The sequence below is a fragment of the Cololabis saira genome, chromosome 5 (assembly GCF_033807715.1).
Source record: "Cololabis saira isolate AMF1-May2022 chromosome 5, fColSai1.1, whole genome shotgun sequence".
Classification (NCBI taxonomy): domain Eukaryota; kingdom Metazoa; phylum Chordata; class Actinopteri; order Beloniformes; family Belonidae; genus Cololabis; species Cololabis saira.
In genome coordinates this window covers 4,150,045-4,163,887 of record NC_084591.1, presented here as the reverse complement: position 1 = coordinate 4,163,887, position 13,843 = coordinate 4,150,045, and the positions used below count along the sequence as shown (strand labels likewise).

At 37.2% G+C, this 13,843-nt stretch overlaps 1 protein-coding gene across 1 annotated transcript in view; it reads left to right on the top strand.

The window, feature by feature from the left end:
- The window catches only part of cat (catalase), a 30,448-nt gene that overhangs the window by 516 nt on the left and 16,089 nt on the right, over positions 1 to 13,843 (top strand). Inside the window, exons 2-9 of the mRNA XM_061720835.1 lie at positions 1,151 to 1,322; positions 2,871 to 2,981; positions 6,699 to 6,829; positions 7,634 to 7,738; positions 7,907 to 8,032; positions 9,504 to 9,695; positions 12,715 to 12,867; positions 12,935 to 13,073. Of these exons, the coding sequence (XP_061576819.1) occupies positions 1,151 to 1,322; positions 2,871 to 2,981; positions 6,699 to 6,829; positions 7,634 to 7,738; positions 7,907 to 8,032; positions 9,504 to 9,695; positions 12,715 to 12,867; positions 12,935 to 13,073 (1,129 nt within the window). The remainder of the gene's footprint in view (positions 1 to 1,150; positions 1,323 to 2,870; positions 2,982 to 6,698; positions 6,830 to 7,633; positions 7,739 to 7,906; positions 8,033 to 9,503; positions 9,696 to 12,714; positions 12,868 to 12,934; positions 13,074 to 13,843) is intronic.

The following is a 13,843-nucleotide window of genomic DNA, read 5'->3' as shown; positions in this document are numbered from 1 at the left end:
GTTGAACTGTTATGCAATCAGAGCAAACAGCTGCAAACAGCAACCTGTCACCTCAAGTGACTTTAGTATTTGATTCTTAATATATATGCGTTTTTATTTTGTATTTATGCCCTTTTTATGGTTTAAGCAGCTATTCAGATTCAAAAAGAAGAGCTGTGATGCAGAAAAAGCCACACACGTGTTTACTTATGCTGTTTGCAATATAGTAATAGAGTAATTCACCATGACTCATTTCTCTTAGTTCATGCTGGGGATCAAACATTTCTGTGAGTTTAGATTAGATTAGAATACTTTATTGTCTGTCCCAATGGTGACAGAAATTCCTCTTTGACAGGGCTCACAACCACATTCACACAGTCCCATCAAGACACATTACAATAGAAAACGAATAAATACAGTATTTTCTGGACTATAAGCCGCTACTTCTTTCATAGGTTTTCAACCATGCAGCTTATACAAAGGTTATTCTATTCCGTGGATTTTTCTTCCACCGCTCGGGGCGCTCTAACCGGAATTAGAATCAAAACTAAGACAAAATAAATGCAAAGAAGAATACGCTACTTCTTCTTTAGCAGATAGAAGTAGAAGCAGATTTCAAACAGATAAATAGATAAATAAATACAGTTATTTTCTCTTGGTTCTGTCCCGTTTTAATCAGCAAAGTTGCTGCCGTGTTAAAATACACTGTTAGGAAAGGATCTATTTAGGTACAAACATGTACATCATTTACAGTTCAAAATCCTTCTGTACATGTAGTAAATATCTAATCTAACATAAATATCTGCGGCTTGCATATCTTTTTTTTTTTTTAATAAATAATAATAATAATAGTAATAATAATAATAATAATAATAATAATAAAAAAATAAAATAATACAAATAATACATAATTTATTGGTACATAAAACATTTAATAAGAGACATAATTTAATAACAATTTTTGTTTTAGTCTTTTTTTTTTTAAATTGAGAGAGATCCAGGCTCTTTTATAGCACTACCAAGCTCAATGCAAATTTTTGGACCTTTGCAGGTTACACTGAAACACAAACTAACTCAAACCAATATTTTTTTTTCAGTTGGCGTTTAATACAAAGTTTTAAAATATTTTTTTCCATTGTTTATTAATGTTTTTTGTTCTTGTTTATCTCAGAAAGCAGATGTTCTGACCACAGGAGCCGGTCACCCCATCGGGGACAAGCTGAACCTGCAGACGGCTGGACCCCGCGGTCCTCTCCTGGTCCAGGATGTGGTCTTCACAGACGAGATGGCCCACTTTGACCGGGAACGAATCCCCGAGAGGGTGGTGCATGCCAAAGGGGCAGGTCGGTGTCCAATACAGACGGCTTACTTTTTATGTTTATTTCATTTCATTTAATTATTTATTCAAACAGGTTAAAACAAAAACAAAATAATCAGAATACATAAAATGTATATACCGAAAAAAAAAACAAAGAAAACCATAAGCAAAACAAAGCAAATTAAAGAGACAAATCTATATGTAGATAAATATTTCCTGTTTGGAATGGTGTAGGATGAAGTTTCAAAAAACTTTTCTAGTCCTACCCCTTCTAATGTTCTGTTTTTACAATGTATTCATTTCACAAAACTCCAAAAGAAAAGCATAAAAGAAAAGAAAAAGAAAAAGTGGTTGAGCTGAGCAAGGCTCTTTGGTCATTGGCTGTCAGTTCATGTGTCCATTTCCGTTTTGTATCCATAAAGAGTACTGTTTTTAAAGATTCGTTTGAACTTACTCGGTGAATTACATGATTTAATTTCATCTTTACAGTTGTTCCACAGATTAACTCCCTTCACTGATACACAATGGGTTTTGATGTTTGTTCGTACATGCTGTTTTTAAAAATTGCATATCCCCCTGAGATTGTGTTTATTTTATTTTATTTGAAACAACTTCTGGATGTCTTGTGGCAACTGATGATGATTTGCTTTGTGCATGATTTGTAAAGTTTTGAAGTCGACCAGATCCTTGAATTTGAGTGTTCTCAGTTTGATGAAGAGTGGGTTTGTTGATTCTCTAAAGGCCGCTTTATTTACAATTTTTATTGCTCTTTTTTGAAGTTTGAATATTGTATCCGTGTTAGTTTTATATGTGTTCCTCCACACTTCCACACAGTAGCTCATATATGGAAGTATGAAGGAGCAGTACAAGGTGTATAGTGATGATTGATTAAGAAGGTGTTTGACTTTGTATAATATTGCAATTGATTTGGATATTTTGGCTTTAATGTACTGTATGTGTGGCTTCCAGAATAATTTGTTGTCTATTATGACTCCAAGAAATTGTATTTCTCTAAATAATTTTCTAATTTTCTCTCTATTTCTATGTCATTTATCATAAGTTTCTTTTGTGAGTTTATCAATCGTTTTCCAAATATTATGAACTTGGTTTTATTAAGGTTTAACGTGAGTTTATTTGAATCAAACCAACTCTTCACTCTTTTTAATTCAGTTGCCACAGTGTCCAAAAGCTGTGTTATAATTAAGTAATAAACAGTTGGGAAGCTCCCAAGTGTTTGTGGTCACCGTGGCCTGGGTTTCATGTTAGAAATTGTGTTTGTGGAAACAATCTTTCAGAAATACCTAACTTCTGAGGGAGGTAATTTTAGATTTAAAAAAGATAATCATGCATTCAAGCAGCTTGCAGGTATGTGAATGGTCCTTTTGGTTTATGGCTTAGCTCCAGACAAATGCTAATCTTTGCAAGCTTTTCAGATCAAGGCCAGAGACTTTGAACATGTTGTTGCAGGCCATCGGATGATTTCACGTCCCCGTTGCTGATATTTTGCAACACTTGAGTCAAATGTGAATAAATCTGATTTGATTGTGTAAACTTGTTTTCCTCCTTGTTTCAGGAGCGTTTGGTTACTTTGAGGTCACTCATGACATCACCCGCTACTCCAAGGCCAAGGTGTTTGAGCATGTTGGCAAGACGACCCCCATTGCTATCCGTTTCTCCACCGTGGGTAAGGATGACCAATCGTTTAAAGATTTATGCCTTGTGGTTGCTTACAGATTTGATTTCCTTAAATAAATGAATATAAAAAGTCCTGCATGTCATCGCAGATTGATGTCTCAGCGTCTGGAGGGACACGGTTTAAATTAAACCCTGTTAGTTGCGTAACAGTGAACATTAGATCCAACGAGTTGGGCTATTTCCAATAACAAAGTCCACGTCCCTCCAGGACTGCGTGTTGGTTTGGATTTTGTACACATCTCAGTGTTATATGTGCAATTGGAGCAGCTAAGTTGTGTTGTGAAAATATTCACTGCACATCAGGGTCTGCAGTTCATTTTATGTTTCATGTAATCTCAGTGTATTTAGGTCTTTCATATATACTTACAGTTGAGTGTCCCCGACTACATAAAACTTCTCTATTTAATGATTTTATTCAAATTATTTGTATTCAACTAATTAGTTTTTCTAAAGGGCCCAGGCGCCCGTTAAATCTTCATTAATTGTGCTTTCATCAGTCAAATAATGTAAACACACACATCACTCTGTGCTACTAGAGTACCACGCAGGGACTTGAATTATTTATTTATGGTGGAATAGTTACTGAATTACAGGCATTAAATATTTGTTGGTCTCCACACAGCTCGCTGGATCAATGCTTCAATCCCCCCCAAATGGGACTAAATGAAAAGCAATTCTGCTGTATAAACCTGCAACGCTTTAGTGTGTGAAAAAGAAAAAACCAATGAAAGTCTGGAGAGAAATTAAAAAAAAAAAAAAAAAAAAAGAGAGTATTTACAGGTGATCTTTAAAGGGATTTTCCAAAATGCACCGGGCAGATTTGTATGGAGGATTTTTAGTACCAAAATTAAATAAATAAATACATCATTAATTAATTAAAATGGGAATGAAATGTATCATTCATTCATTCAATGTGTCATTAATTAATTAAAATTGGAATTAAATATGTCATTAATTAATTAAAATACAATTCATTTTAAGTAAAACATTTTTTTTTAATTATTTCAGTATTTAATTAATTAATGACACATTTAATTAATGATTTCGTGTTGCAATGTGTCATTAATTAATTAAATACAGAAATAATAAAAAAATGTTTTTACTTAAAATGAATTGTATTTTAATTAATGACATATTTCATTATTTCATTAACATTCCCATTTTAATTAATGAATTATGTATTTATTTATTTCATTTTGGCACTAAAAATCCTCCATAGATTTGTTGGTAACCATAAATGAATGTTAAAACAAATAGTTATTGGGTTCACAAGTGTCTTCAGTCATTTTATCAGCCGTTCAAAGAGGGAAATCCTGCAACTGTGTGATTGGTTAGCTTCCTCAGCGAAAGAGAGAGAAAAGTATTAAAAATAAAGGCTGTAAGACCACAGCAGCTTCAGCTTCCTGTACAGCTTCAGATATTATTTAAGTATTAAGATCACAAGACTGTGTCTGTAGCTGCCGGAGGACACGCAGCCCAGGTTCATCAGGAGGACATTGTGGATGATCAGATGACTAAGAGCTTAAAAAAGCAGCAGAAGAAGAATAAGAGGATAAAAATCCCATGTCTTTGGGACCGGCTGGCTCTTACTAAAGGTTTTACAACAAAATATAGTTTGATGGATGCTTCAACCAGGGCAGGTTACCAACAAATTTGACCAAGTTTGTAATGGATTTTGGGAAGTTTTAAGACTTTAACTTTTCAATTAAAGTCTTAAAACTTCCCAAAAATCCATTTATTGTCGAGAAAATTTAAACGCTTACAACATTCATGAGCCCTTCCTCCTGCTGTTTGGGAGAGCGCCGTGCTCACTAGGGGTGGGCAAAAATATCGATATGGCAATATATCACGATACTTTTCCAGCTGATTCAATATAGATATTCAAAATTTGAATATCAATGTTTTTTTTATTTTTTTATTTTTTTATTTATTTATTTTTTTATATATTTTTTATCCCCGATTTTTTCCCATTTTATCACCCAGTGCTCCTACCTAAGTGACAGTCCTGTGCATTGCCATCCTCTACCAACCCCGGGGGGCCCTGCACTGAGTTCAGGTCTCCTCCTTAACCTGAGGAGTGAGCAGGCCGCATCTTTTCACCAGACAGGGTGAATATCGATTGTTTACCAAAAAAAAAAAAAAAAATCACGTTTCAGACGGGTTGTAAATCTAATACGACTTTATCGTATACGTTGTCGACAAAAATCAATAGTCAAAATTGTCGACGATGAATTCCATTGTCGACAATTGTCGCCAGACGTGTTTTTCCAATGGAGTGAGGCATCTCACTTCAATACAATCTCTGCCGAGAGTCACGCATGCACGATAGCGTCTCTGCGAGCGGTGGTGGGTAAAACAAAAATCACGGCGTCCTGTACAGCAGCTGCATGTAACAAAACTTCAAAAGTTTGGGAGCATTTTAGCTTGGATACGGCGAATAAAAAGATGATGCTTATCACGGGAGCACGTCAGTAATGCACAAGCATTTGAAGAGAAAGCACGTCGGACAGTTGAAGGAAACGGACTTGCCTTGGTAAGATATTAAGCGTATTTTGTCTTTAAAAGAGAGCTTTAACGTTATGCCTGACTGTGCCTGACAAAAGTATTTTAAATTAAATGCATGCAGTCCGAAGAAGAGCCACCATGGACCCCTTTCTGCAGAAGAAGCAATTTGGATATCGCAATATCGTATCGTATCGTGACTCAGGTATCGTGATGTGTATTGTATCGTGAGGTCCACCCCTAGTGCTCACCAGAGCAAGTGCATCCCAGCTGCGGTGCACAAGCATGATTTAAATTACTTTTCTATGGAAACCCGAGGCTTTAGAGATCAGATACCTGAGAACCAATAAATAATACATCAAATGGAGGTGGCTCCAGAATTGCGCTCTGTAAACACGCCCCCTGGCTGTGATAGGAGGAGCTGTAACGGAACAAGGTGGTGCAAAATGAGCTGATTTATTTCTCAAATTACTGAGTTTATGTAATAATATCTAAGAAAACAGCATTAATTTCAGCAAATATCACAAAAACAGACCTACCAACTTTAACTTGTTCAAATACTGAAACTTAGTGTTTCTAATTGATGTCTTAAATAGGGCTGGGGATCGATTCAAATGTCAAGGTTCAATTCCGATTCTTAAGATTCAGAATCGATGATCAAGATTTGATTCGATTCGATTCCGATATTGATTTGGGTTAGTGTTATTAAAACTTTTTTGAGCTGTTGCATGAATTATATGACCATTTTCGGTCCATTTTGGTTTTTAATTTTTGAGCATTTGGTTTTTAGCAAAGTTTTTTTTTTGCAAATGTAACCCCAAGACAGTGTATAAAGTAATGAAATATAGACAATTTATGCAATTATAACCTAACACTTTAATTTTTTCATACCTTTAAACATATTTAAAGGCAAAAACATGGCACCAGTTATTCTCGTGTCCAACAAAACATTCCTTTTTTGGGGATAAACAAAAAAATAACCAAAAGTTGTAATGTAATGATGAAAAAAAAAAAAAACGTAAATAAATAAAAGAAAGGCAAAGAAAACCCCCCTCCCAAAAAAAAAATTTAAAAAAATCGATCTTTGGACATATGAATCGATTTTTAGGAATTAATATGAGAATCGATTTAGAATTGGGAACTGGATTTTTTCAACACAGGCGTAGTCTTAAACACCATTTCCTGTTGTTTTTTTTGTCTCCAGCTGGAGAGTCGGGCTCAGCCGACACCGTCCGGGACCCCAGAGGCTTTGCTGTCAAGTTTTACACCGATGAGGGCAATTGGGACCTGACGGGCAACAACACGCCCATTTTCTTCATCAGGGATGCCCTGCTGGTGAGTGGGTGTCATTTTTCATAACGTGAGCCGAAAATGACCCAGAACTTCATCTTCAATGTGAACACCTATCAAACCTGTGTATTTATGTATAAGTTTGTATATTCATCTCATGACCTGCCACTCAGCTTCCAGAATTTTCTTAAGTTTTCCTCAGACATCTGTTCATATCAGACACGACACTCAAAGGACTTTCACCTTCCTTTATGCCGGACTTCACACAATCAACGCACTTTAAAATACAGAGGACCGTCGCTACGGAACAATTTACCTACATCACTCTAATCAATATCTTCACTGGCTTTGTTCAAAAAACACTTGCAAAAAACATTTTTTAGTTAAGATCAGAAATACATCTGGAGTTTTTAAATTGTACTTTTTTCATGCAATTATACATTTCCTTCATTTTTTTTTCCCATCGTTCAATAATTCAGTAGTGTTTTTCTTTTTCATGTTAAATTGTCTTTTTCTGTCTTAAATATATATATATAAAGTGTAATATATATATATATATATATATATATATATATTACACTTTATATATATATATATATATATATATATATATATATATATATAAGGGGGGGCATTTTCATAAGCGTTTTTGGCTTCCACCTCTCCTGCACAATGCTTCATTTGACCTTTGTTTTTTACTGTTATGTTTTATGTGCAAAATAAACTAAACTATAAACTACTTATTTTCTGATTCCCTTTAACATGCAAATAGTCTTTTTTTTGTTTTTAAATCACATGAATGGTGTGTGAAACGCGTCACACTGACCTGTTTTTTTTCCCTGCCTGCAGTTTCCGTCCTTCATTCATTCCCAGAAGCGCAATCCTCAAACCCACATGAAGGACCCCGACATGGTTTGGGACTTCTGGAGTCTGCGGCCCGAGAGTCTGCATCAGGTAGCCGCTTCTGAGGCCCAGAATAACCTCTAAGAGCAATAATTCCTGCTTGATGGTGATTGAAATCAACATTTATGACTAAATAAAAGCCTCAGGGTGACGTGTCGGCCCACACCAGAACACCTCGCGGTCTCTCATGGCGTGTGCTGCCCTGCATCCTCTCTGCAGGTGTCGTTCCTGTTCAGCGATCGAGGTTTGCCCGACGGCTACCGTCACATGAATGGCTACGGCTCGCACACCTTCAAGCTGGTCAACGCCGGCGGCGACCGCTTTTACTGCAAGTTCCACTACAAGGTTTGTTTCATCTCCGGTTTATAGGGATGGGCGGTATGGATTAGAAAATGTATCACGATAATTTCTGGCATTTATCCCGATAACGATTAAAAAAATACAAAAACGTCATCAACGGGAATCTTTCTTTCTTTCTTTCTTTCTTTCTTTCTTTCTTTCTTTCTTTCTTTCTTTCTTTCTTTCTTTCTTTCTTTCTTTCTTTCTTTCTTTCTGGCTCATTTCTTTTTTTCTTTTCTTTTTAGGCTCATTTCTTTCTTTCGTTTTAGGCTCATTTCTTTCTTTCTTTCTTTCTTTCTGGCTCATTTCTTTCTTTCTTTCTTTCTTTCTGGCTCATTTCTTTCTTTCTTTCTTTCTTTCTTTCTTTCTTTCTGGCTCATATATTTCTTTCTTTCTTTTTTTTAGGCTCATTTCTTTCTTTCTTTTAGGCTCATTTCTTTTTTTCTTTCTTTCTTTTTAGGCTCATTTCTTTCTTTCGTTTTAGGCTCATTTCTTTCTTTCTTTCTTTCTGGCTCATTTCTTTTTTTCTTTTCTTTTAAGGCTCATTTCTTTCTTTCGTTTTAGGCTCATTTCTTTCTTTCTTTCTGGCTCATTTCTTTCTTTCTTTCTTTCTTTTTTTTAGGCTCATTTCTTTTTTTCTTTCTTTCTTTTTAGGCTAATTTCTTTCTTTCGTTTTAGGCTCATTTCTTTCTTTCTTTCTTTCTGGCTCATATATTTCTTTCTGGCTCATTTCTTTCTTTCTTTCTTTCTTTTTTTTAGGCTCATTTCTTTTTTTCTTTCTTTCTTTTTAGACTAATTTCTTTCTTTCGTTTTAGGCTCATTTCTTTCTTTCTTTCTTTCTTTCTTTCTTTCTTTCTTTCTTTCTTTCTTTCTTTCTTTCTTTCTTTCTTTCTTTCTTTCTTTCTGGCTCATATATTTCTTTCTTTCTTTCTTTCTTTCTTTCTTTCTTTCTTTCTTTCTTTCTTTCTTTCTGGCTCATATATTTCTTTCTTTCTTTTTTTTAGGCTCATTTCTTTTTTTCTTTCTTTCGTTTTAGGCTCATTTCTTTCTTTCTTTCTTTCTTTCTTTCTTTCTTTCTTTCTTTCTTTCTTTCTTTCTTTCTTTCTTTCTTTCTTTCTTTCTTTCTTTCTTTCTTTCTTTCTTTCTTTCTTTCTTTCTTTCTTTCTTTCTTTCTTTCTTTCTTTCTCTCTCCCTTCCTTCCTTCCTTCCTTCCTTCCTTCCTTCATGTACATTGAGCATTGATTTAACACAGAATCATAAATCAGCTTTACACAAAAACGTCATCAACTGGAATTTATCGTTTTTACCGCGAGATGAATTTTTTTGACAGTACGATGTTTAAGTGCGATCAATTTCCAGAATTGTTTCTCGATCCAAGTCCTCGGGAGCCACTATGGTGCATGTTTTCCACAATTCCCTTCTCAATAGCTCGTCTGGTAATGACACATTCACTTGTGTTTTTGTTTAATGTCTCAAGACTGATCAAGGAATAAAGAATCTTTCCGTGGAGGAAGCTGAGCATCTGGCCTCCACCAACCCAGATTACGCCATCGGAGATCTGTTCAACGCAATCGCAAACGGCAACTTCCCGTCCTGGACCTTCTACATCCAAGTCATGACCTTCGAACAGGCTGAGAGGTTCCAGTTCAACCCCTTCGACCTGACTAAGGTACTGCACCTTCTACCGGGAACAGATCTAGTCTTTGGGTCAAGCTATCATTTGAGTTTTTATTCGTTTTAGTCACGTTCATTCTCCTTTTAGTCGTGTCAAGTCTCAGAGCATTTTAGTCTTATTTTAGTCAGAATTGTCCCGGACCATTTTAGTCTAGTTTTAGTCAAAGATTGTATTTAGCCAAACCCATTTTACAATTCAAACAAGGTTATCTTATTATATTATTGTTACCTTCTAGACTCAAGAATACATTAATTCCAGATACAGAAGACTCTCATTTGAGTTTACAACATATTTATTTATTTATTCCGCATTTCTCCCCATCTGTTTCTTTTTCAACGACACATTGGGTTTTCTTTTCCACGTCTGTGTAGGAAAGTGGATCTTCTTCTTCTTCTCCCCCCCAGAGCAGATCCCCGCGTTTCTCTATGTAACTTTGTTTTTAATGGACGTGAACCTAGAGCTCTGCGTTAACGGCATCAGCCTCTAACTCTGCAGCTGCATCTTCTGGATCTGATTTAGGGCTGAACGATTTTTGAAAATAACCTAATTGCGATTTTTTTTCCTCAATATTGCGATTTAATATGTGATTATTTTTTCAAGGTCCTGTTCTCATGTATTTTTCAACTACACAAGCAATAAATCAGTCTGTTTTATAATAAACAATGCCAGATTTATTTAAGGCACAGATTACAACAATAAAGAAAACAAATCTGTGTCTTTACCTCTTTAACACGTCTACACACGTCTGTACACACGAGTGTTATGGGTCGTTGTCTGAACCCAATCACACAACACTAAACCGGGTTAAACTTTAGCCAAAACGAGGCGTAGTTTAATAGAAAAACACAGAAAAACTCCCACAGGGAGCAAAAAACCTTCCTCACAGGAAACTCAGAACTTCTTCACAAATAGATCGGTACCTCCCACCAACTCGCCAATGCTAGCACTGCTGCACTCTCCCTCGACGGTCAGCCCATCTCCTTCTCCCCAGTTGTTACCAACCTTGGAGTTAAGCTTGACTCATCCCTATCATTCCAACCTCACATAAAACACATCTGCAAGATCTCCTACTTCCACCTTAAAAATATAGCCCGACTGAAGCCATCCCTCTCCAAAGATGACTTAAAAAAACTGGTAAACGCCTTCATCTTTTCCCGTATTGACTATGGCAATGCACTTCTCTCCGGTCTACCTGCAAAAACCATCCACTGCCTCCAACTGGTTCAGAACAGCGCTGCAAGATTGCTCACCGGTACCAAAAAGTCAGCACACATAACCCCTGTTCTGGCCGAACTCCACTGGCTCCCGGTCCACTACAGGATCCAGTTCAAGGTCCTCCTCCTGACCTTCAAAGCCATCCATCAAAAAAGCCCCAGCTACCTAAGTGATCTAATCACTGTCCATAAACCGGCACGCACCCTTCGCTCCAGCCACGCCACTCTCCTTCATGTCCCCTCTCCACGGCTCGTGACGATGGGACACCGTTCCTTCTCTGCCTCCGCCCCACGCCTATGGAACTCTCTACCTGACGACCTCAGGAATGCACCTTCTGTGGAGTCCTTTAAAACGGGCCTTAAAACACTCTTCTATAAGCAGGCTTTACCCTGAACTCTTCCCTTGACCCCTTTTATTCAAATATTTTTTTATTTATTATTTTATCTTTTTGCTGCCCACAACTTTTTATCTTACTTTTATCTTAGTAGCTAGGTTTTGTCTTAGTTTCTTAGTCTTGTTTTTAGTCTTCTTTGTAAAGCGCTCTGAGATCTGTCATTTCAGGTGAAAAGCGCTATATAAATTGAATTATTATTATTATTATTAAATAACTCAAAAATCACAGAGAGAAAAAAAACCACCAGCAAACTAACAAACAAACCAACAAAGTTCAGAGTTAACAAAACCAACCAGCAATGAACAACTGGCAGCCGCTCTTTACCCTTTAACCTCTCCTCCTGATGAGCTGACGAGCTGCAGGTTTGGTTTAAGGCTGATTTATGGTTCCGCGTTACACCAACGCAGAGCCTACACCGTACGGTACACGGTACGCGCACCGTACGGCGCGCATCGCCGCGTAACTTACGCCGTAGGTTCTGCGTCGATTTTAACGCTGAACCGTAAATCAGTCTTCACAGCGCGACTCCACTGTCTGCCCGGCTCGTGCTCCTCGCCGCGCGCAGATCCTCGCCGCGCCGACTCCGTGCTCATATATTTAATACATTTATAAAGCCCATATATTTATAAAGCCCCGCCTGGCCGAGCCCTAAAACTGAGGCCATGGTAGATTTAAGTTACACGCGGACACGCGGCACTGTTGACTTTTTTTCCCCTGCCAACAACGTGACCAGATCACGTGACTGGTCAAATCGCAGCCTTTGCGGTTAGAAAATCTCGTTTTATCACATTGCGATATTATCGCAAATGCAATTAATCGTTCAGCCCTAATCTGACTCCCCGCTGCAGCGACTGGGATTGAGGACGTGACGTCACCCAGCAGAACTAAACCAGAGAAACTACTGAAAACATGGACATTAAACCAGAGAAACTACTGAAAACATGGACATTAAACCAGAGAAACTACTGAAAACATGGACATTAAACCAGAGAAACTACTGAAAACATGGACATTAAACCAGAGAAACTACTGAAAACATGGACATTAAACCAGAGAAACTACTGAAAACATGGACATTCAGGATCTTTGTTGGAACATTTCGTCTCGTTTTGGTCAACGAAAATTAAGACACATTTTAGCAGAGTTTTTATTTTGTAATCTACATCTTGTCTCGTTTTTATTCCTCTACAATATTGCATTATATATTTAATTATCGTTATCGTCACATGACCAGCATTTACGTTGCGTCTCATCTCTTTTTCCTCAGGTGATAAAGGTTCGTGACGACGATATTTAGTCATAATTTTCGTTGAAGAAACAACTTTAGTCGTATGTCACCGTATTTGTGACAATCTGTTCAGAGCTCATCAAGACATAAGTATGTTGTTGTTTTGTGTGCTGCAGGTGTGGTCACACAAAGAGTTCCCCTTGATCCCTGTGGGCAGACTGGTCCTCAACAGGAACCCGGTCAACTACTTTGCCGAGGTGGAGCAGCTGGCGTTCGACCCCAGCAACATGCCGCCGGGCGTGGAGGCCAGCCCCGACAAGATGCTGCAGGTAACGGACGCCAGATCTGATGCTGTTTCGGTATTTGCAGAAGTTAAGTTCCCGTGTCTTGGTTTAGGGCCGACTCTTCTCCTACCCCGATACGCATCGGCACCGGCTGGGGGCCAACTACCTGCAGATCCCCGTCAACTGCCCCTTCAGAACCCGGGTGGCCAACTACCAGCGCGACGGTCCCATGTGCATGTTTGACAACCAAGGTAGGGCCCAGTTCCCTTTTTTTATTATGGCGGTTAGAGCTGGGGATAAATTCAAATGTCAAGAATCGATTCGATTTCCGATTCTTAAGATTCAGAATCGATTATCAAGATTTGATTCGATACGATTCGATTCCAATATTGATTTGGATTAATGTTATTAAAACAGTTTTTTGAGCAGTTGCATGAATTATATGACTGTAGTTGTGCAAAATATTACTACTAGTATTATATTGAGATTAAACAGCAAGTATTGCAGCTAATGATGCTGTAAGGACCAATCAGCTCCCAGAATGCTGATAGAACTGAAACAGAAACATCGTGGGTCAGAATTACCAAACAGATCCAGGGAGGAAACAGAGACGGATGAAATCGGTTTTATTTTTTCCCACATTCCGTTTTTATTTGTTCCATTTTCGGTCTATTTTGGTTTTTAATTTTTGAGCATTTGGTTTTTAGCATTTTTTGCAAATGTAACCCCAAGACAGTATATAAAGTAATGAAATATAGACAATTTATGCAATTATAACCTAACACTTTAATGTTTTCATACCTTTAAACATATTTAAAGGCAAAAACATGGCACCAGTTATTCTCGTGTCCAACAAAACATTCCTTTTTTGGGGATAAACAAAAAAAATAACCAAAAGTTGTAATGTAAGGATGAAAAAAATAATAATACATAAATAAATAAAAGAAAGAAAAAAAAGAACCCCCCCCCCCCCAAAAAAAAATAAAAAAAAATAAATAAAAAATCGATCTTTAGACATGAA